This window comes from Macrobrachium nipponense, chromosome 19 (assembly GCF_015104395.2).
Source record: "Macrobrachium nipponense isolate FS-2020 chromosome 19, ASM1510439v2, whole genome shotgun sequence".
In the NCBI taxonomy this organism is placed as follows: domain Eukaryota; kingdom Metazoa; phylum Arthropoda; class Malacostraca; order Decapoda; family Palaemonidae; genus Macrobrachium; species Macrobrachium nipponense.
Window position 1 is genome coordinate 63052544 of NC_061088.1, and position 6874 is coordinate 63059417.

Sequence of the window (6874 nt, forward strand, 5' to 3'; positions counted from 1 at the left end):
CCTTTCATCCTCCCACTTTTTGTTTTGTTTCCCACCGGTTCCCACTCTGTTCCATTAAGGAAAAGATAAAAGCTATGGAAACAAAGGGTGGACAGAGAGAACTCCCCCAGTCTCTGCGGGAGGCAGCGTAGTCATAGTATTCGTCAAAGTATTAATTTTTGTTTCTTTATGCACAGAGAGAATTTATGCAGTTCCTATCTAAAGCTGTTGAGTTTAAACATGTTAAGGAATTGTAACTATTATACCAGCAATAGTGCAGAGAACTTGGTTTATAGTCATATTTTGTTATAAGATAAGATTCAGGAAGTCTTCATGGTTACCAAAATATTGACTCACTGGATATGAAATATGGAAACGTGATCAATCTCTCACTGGAAAAAAATAAAGTTGACAATTATATTACACTTTATAATGATACATCATAACAAACTGTATTAATATTGGAAGAAAACATATATTTGTCAGTTTAATAAAAGGAGGTTTTAAGATTGTTATTCTGTTCCATTGTAAGCGCCTATAAATGTAATCTAATAAAGATTCATCGGTTCTCATCTGGAGATAACCTTTTTCTTAGCGAGTCATTGAGCGAAGGAACTTGAGAACCGGAGAATTTTTTCCCAGAGATTTCCAGACACAGGACTACAAAGCTGGCAAGGTAACCGCCCACAAGAAGCACAAACATGCCCTGGAATGATAATACAGAAAAAGTACATGAAAAGGCAACAGATACAATGCAAGTTGGCATATATTCGTGAAAAAAAAACACGAGATCCCAGGACTGACATTGCGGAAAATATTTGTTTCTTCTGAAAAATACTCTCTCTGAGACTTGACTTCAATGTTCTGTAAAACCGAACAACTGACTCATTTTGTACGTACTCTCCATAACGAAGTGGCATTTTGTGGGGAAACTGTAATTACCTCATGCACCTACATAAAAACAATTGCATAATAGGCATGAGAACAAATAAGGTCATTACATTGATTTCGCTTGTAATTTGTGTACAAAGAGGAAAATCTAATTTATATGTGTGAAAAATATATTTTGATATTTGTCTACGAGGATAAAAAATAACATCTATAATAGAAAACTTGTAAACACTTAAGTGGAGCATTAATGTTCAGGAATTACTGACGTCAGAATCCTTACCCACAGATTCGCCAAAGACAGAGGCACCATGACAGTGATTTTCGTTGGTGGATTCTTGCAGGACTTTGCATTAGTAAAGGCATTTTCCAGCCAGTAATCATAAAACCCCCCTTCAACTACACCTCTTATTCTGAAAAGCAACAAATATTTCATTGCCCAAAATATGAGAAAAATAAATTCATGTTAAGAATAAGACATTGCCATTTACTGTAATGTCCTTAGAATTAGAACATACTGTTTGAAAATGTTGGTGACTTGTAGTCTCAAGGTGTTGTAAGTAATTCATATTTGCAGGCAAACATCCTCTAATTTTCCATGACTGATTTTGCTGGAACTTACACTTCATTAATAGGACCACGCAGAGGACTGTATTTGGGGACCACCATACAAAACGTCAAGGGTAAAAAGGTTTCTTTTGACACGTAGAATTTACATTTTCCTGAAATAATTGCAAAAATCAGATCCCAAACTTTTTTCTATGAATATATATATACTATTAATCAACTGAGCATCCTTATGCATTTAGCATATATTAACCGTAGAGATATTAGCATCATTATGTAATGTCATTAGCTGGAAAATGTTTAGATTTTGTTTAGTTCTCATACTTACCTTTATCCATATAATCCTCGGTAAGGAAGATTTTCATCATTAGAAGAGGATTCATTAAAACGTAGTCTCCACGTGATACCAATTCGTCGACGATCGTGTCGTACACTTTCGCTGGAATAAATCTTAGTTTCCCGCGTTTTCCCGCTTCAGTTACCTCGTAGAATATGCCTGAATCCACAGTCTGATGACAAAATCCAACGTTTTTCACCTAACTGTTATAATGTCTTGATACTTCCTCAAAAGTAAGGGCAAAGGCAATGCAATGTTATCGAAAACTTCATAAAATTATTTTCTTACTATTGTTATTAAAACTGTAATTGAACTTATACCCATTTTTTATCGGTAAAGGGAAGCAATCAACTCGACTGACAGAAAAGGGAATGGCTCTCACCGAGAGATACTGCGCATGTGCAGTATTAGCAACCCAGAGCATCTTGACCTTGGGGTCGTCCAAGACATCTCTAACATTCTGGTAAGGTTCCCTTACATGGCGCACTGCCAGTAAAGTGATCAAATTTGTGCTGTAACATTCAAGGAGGACCAAGATGCACAACAACCAGCTGCCAAGTAACACTTTATCCCACCCACTGTCTGGTGGTACCACAATATCTGGAAAAAGTATGGTTTAGTAACTGATTGAAGATGATTTTGGCCTAAGAAGGATGTTTTGTACTTTAATTCTTCTTTTATAAAAGCCCAAAAGTATATTGGTAATGTTTTAAATAATTTACTTAAAGAATAATCGTTTGTCGTTTGCGCTACGGTACCTGATATATCAGCAAATATGCGCAAGTTCATGAAAACTTATTTCAGTCATGGACACTAGATACGTCTGAATTCCGTTTTCTTATCTCCATGATACATCAAGAGACTTCATTATGACATACTGTAGATTTAATGTTTTTATAACATCCCAAGGGACTAGGAAGACAGAAAAAGTATTCTAGCAGTAGCTCAAGCAATATTTGGCGTCAAAGACAGTTTTTGAATTTGATCATAATGTCTGAGATCAATTGACTCCGTAAAAACGTTGAAATTAAATAAGCACAAGTGCTGTACAGGGTCAAATACCGTCCACGGCATCGGAAGAGAACAGTCAGTTTATTTTGTAATGAGCTTTTTAATGAAAAATGTGGAAATTGAAATAGCTGATGTTAATTCAGAATTAAGGTTTATTAAGGACATAGTATTCAGCTAGCAAAGTTTAATGGTTTGTCTTAACTCTAAATATTACCAACCGTAAATTCTAATGTTGTTTAATGTTTTCTAACACTGCGAACTATGACTTTTTGAAATCTATACTCCCGTTTTTAGGTAATTTGAGTGATTTCCGATTCCCCCCACCCCCCACACCCAACACATCTCTATTGCGATGAGTTTGATGTCAGTCGACTTGAATAACAGATGAGAAACCAAACCTACTTTGTTGCAGGAATGCTTGGATGTACGTGGATGGAACCACCTTCGACAGAGACACACCAATGTATCGGTCGATGCGTCTGATGGCGACAGAAAAAATAAATATGAGAGTCAGTGTCCCAAATGCCGCTGCCCATATCGATGGTGATAACGGCAAGAGGAATCCCCAAGGGTCCACCTCTGTGTTGCCTCTCCTTCCAAGAATATGTCCGTAGTCCACCAGTAACGTGTTCGTGTAGTCGATGACTCTTGATCTGACGTATGTTACCCCGAAGGGACCCAGGGCAAGGTCAACTTCCTAAAGGCAGAGGTCAACAGCGCATAATGAAAAGCACTTAAAGGATTTCACATTAGACCAGTAATAATTTTCCATGCCTAACATATGCACTGAATTCGTGTACATGACAGGCATGAGGAGCTGTGCATACAACGCACAGTCTACTTCCATAAGTATGTGCACTATGAGGTTCTGGGGTATTTTGTAAAAGAAAAAAAAAATGACATAGCAAGCGCACTGGTCTCACCTTCTTCAGAATCATGCCAATAATTCCGTTCCAAGTACCGTTTGGGAAGAGGATGCCCCAGGAACCATCAGGGGGTTGAACCAAGCGGTACCTGCCAAACACGCCAGATATGTACGCATGTATTACCTCAATATAATAATACACCCAAAAGCGTAGAGTGAATGACTTGTCTCCAACAAAAGAAAAATCTCACTCACGTAAAGTTGACGTTCGTTGCTAATATCCTAAGTAACCTCATGACTGGTCCTGAATATAAGAACTCTCTTCCCTGGCCGTTTTCTTTGGCTACCTCTTGGATCGATATGTGTGGAGGCAAGTTATTTCCTGCCACGACGATCTCTGCGCCGTCTCTTAACCTGTTGGCATGGAAAGCTTCTTGTTACATTAGAGGGGTTGTGCGTGTGTGTGGGACAAAAAAAAAAAAAAAAAATCCACATATCAAACAATTCTGCAAAAGAAGAAATAAAAAGTAAATCTGAAAAGACTGATAACATATTAGCAAGAGAGTGGCTACATGCAAATTGAAATCCACACATATATTTAATATCTGGAAGTGAATGAAGAGTCTACAGTACTGTGATGTTTAAAAAATTCTGTACTTCAAAACTGTTCAGAGCACAAGAGATTCTGAGAGTTTTCGTAAAGAGAAAAAGAAAAAACTTTACGACTGTGAACAAATATACACACATTTGCAATTTTTCACATCTTTTAATTGAAATTAGGACAGAATATTGATTTATATCATACCCCTGTTTAATAAAATATGGTAAAAATGTAACTGCGTTTTTTGCCATAATTCCTATGCCCAATTCTCAATGCTGAGCGATGCTTCCTGAATCTTGAAAAATATCATCCTTCGTTAGTGAGATATGCTGATGGATACCACTCCTTTGCTGTACTGTTTTATTGAACTTTCATTTCCAAGAAATAGATATTCTATCCTTTGACAATATCTTCTAAGCTACTTATCTTGCTTGCATTGCGTTTACCTCGTTTTCTATAAAAGTCTCACTTATGTTTTTGATCATAAAGTGGATTTCTCCATTCTTTAGGCTTCATCTTACGCTGCACAAAACTGTTTCCTTCTACACCATGAACATGGCTATAAGGAATGCTTAAAATTCCTGACAATCACTAGCTGGAATACGCGATTACATGGCAAATTATTATTATTATTATTTTTATCCTCCTGCTAATAGTGCAACTAGAATTATTACTTTCCGAGCCTGCTGGCCGGTCTGTCATATTGTTAAAATTTATTAATTAGTCAACTTAAGACGAAATTCTCATCAAGAAATGAAACAAAATTAGCCATATTCGGTAAAAACTTAGATCCCAAAGACAATCGTGTGTTTAAAAACTACAAAATCTCTTAGAAATAGAACAAAATGTCCTTACTTCTTGAATTTGTTTGGGAAGAGTTGTTGGTCCCCATACACATCCAACCCGGTCGACTCTGTCCAAGACGCAGAGAGAACGACTCGATGGCTGTATGGCAAATACAGATAGACACCGCACCTCCGTGAATTCTTCGTCAACTCCATAACCATGGCATTGGAGACAGACAGAGATTTCCGGAGGTGATGAAGTTCACGAAGCGACAAATGAGTCACGATCAGAAGTCTTGTGGGCCAGATGAGGACATTGTTACCAACAGCCCCCTCGACGATGTAGCTTAAGTTCTTCTGGTCGTCACTCACGGCAATCAGCGTCATACATCTAGATGATCTACGAACCTTCGTAAATGAAAACAGAATTATTTTTTCTCATGCGCAATATATCATATATATATATATATATATATATATATATATATATATATATATATATATAAATAAAAGGGCCCATAAAAATACCAAAATATAGAATGTAAGTACATATCTCAGAGAATGCTCTCTCTCTCTCTCTCTCTCCTCTCTCTCTCTCTCTTCAGGTAGGTAATGAATGAGAAAAGTTACAGAAAAGACAGTATTTATGCCAAGAGATCCATCCACAGGTAGCTGTTTTACTAAATCACCCCCATTAAAATTCCTCTTTAATCTTGTTAAGTGTTGGTTGACTGAAGATTTTATCTATGATATCTGAATCCCAGGCACCCTTTGAGATGTTCATTACCTGTCTGTTAATCAAGGCTGACTCTATCATACCTAACTGACTGTTTATGTTGTATTAATCTCTGGGGAAGTGATTTTCCTGTAAAACCAGTGTAAGATTGGTCACAGTCTAGGCATGGGATTTCATATACTCCAGTGTCTCTGGGGATTGTCTTTTGTTAGACGTTAATCATGGATTTGCCTAAGGTATTTGGGTGGACAGGACTACCTACCCATATACCCTAGCCAAATTCCTGATTAACGTCCAACAAAAGACAATCTTCAAAGACACTGGAGTATATGAAATCCCAGACCTGGACTGTGACCAATCTTACATTGGTTTTACAGGAAAATCACTTCCCCAGAGATTAATACAACATAAACAGTCAGTTAGGTATGGACAAGAGAGCTCAGCTATTTTAAACCATATAAATAACCATAACCACAGAATAAACTGGAATTTGTCACATAATTTAGAGCAGCAAATTTCGGTACAAAACCCAGATGATAGAGTCAACCTTGATTAAAGAAAGACAGTAATGAACATTTCAAAGGACGCCTGGGATCGAGATACTAGATAAAATTTTCCTTCAATCAATGCTAAAGAAGATTAAAGAGGAATTATCAATGGGGATGACTTAGTAGAATGGCTACCTGTGGATGGATCTGTTTTTATAAATACCATCTTTTCTGTAACTTTTCTCAGTCATTACCTACCATAAGAGAGAGAGAGCAGTCTCTGAAATATAGTATTTACTTTCTATATTTTGACATTTTTTTGGGCTCCTTTTATTAGATGGAATTCTGTTGTAAAAGAACAATTTTACGAGTTATATATAATATACAGTAGGGGAAAAGGGCCCAAATCCGCTCAAAAACTAAATCCGCTCATCTCCGGACATGAGTCCTTTAGAGGGGCGGGTCATCCAATATAAGTGTATCTCCTTACGCGGGGTATATCTACGTATAAGGGTGATAATAAGGTGATAAGAGTTTATCTTTTTACATGAGGTATCTTTTAATTAGTATTATGTACTTACATGAGGTGTTTTTATTTTTTTTAAGAGTCTGACCAT

General features: G+C 36.8%; 1 protein-coding gene across 1 annotated transcript; it reads right to left on the reverse strand.

Annotated features, from left to right (window-relative positions):
* Nucleotides 1-393: 393 nt before the first annotated feature.
* Nucleotides 394-5456, reverse strand: LOC135217512 (glutamate receptor ionotropic, kainate 2-like). The gene is made up of 9 exons (XM_064253471.1): nt 5104-5456; nt 3903-4061; nt 3706-3796; nt 3185-3479; nt 2154-2371; nt 1763-1943; nt 1490-1589; nt 1151-1280; nt 394-685 (listed from the first exon to the last, which is right to left on the reverse strand). Exons 1-9 carry the CDS (start codon nt 5418-5420, stop codon nt 539-541), a joined length of 1638 nt encoding a protein of 545 aa, XP_064109541.1. The 5' UTR covers nt 5421-5456; the 3' UTR covers nt 394-538.
* Between the last annotated feature and the right edge of the window lie 1418 nt (nt 5457-6874).

Bases quoted from the DNA above. Each gene is read 5' to 3' on its own strand.
- LOC135217512 (XM_064253471.1), bottom strand. From the start codon at position 5,420: ATGACGCTGATTGCCGTGAGTGACGACCAGAAGAACTTAAGCTACATC. The intron at 4,062-5,103 runs GTAAGGACATTT...CCATGCCAACAG, and splicing joins TTCCCAAACAAATTCAAGAA to GTTAAGAGACGGCGCAGAGA. The intron at 3,480-3,705 runs GTGAGACCAGTG...CTCTGCCTTTAG, and splicing joins TTGGCATGATTCTGAAGAAG to GAAGTTGACCTTGCCCTGGG.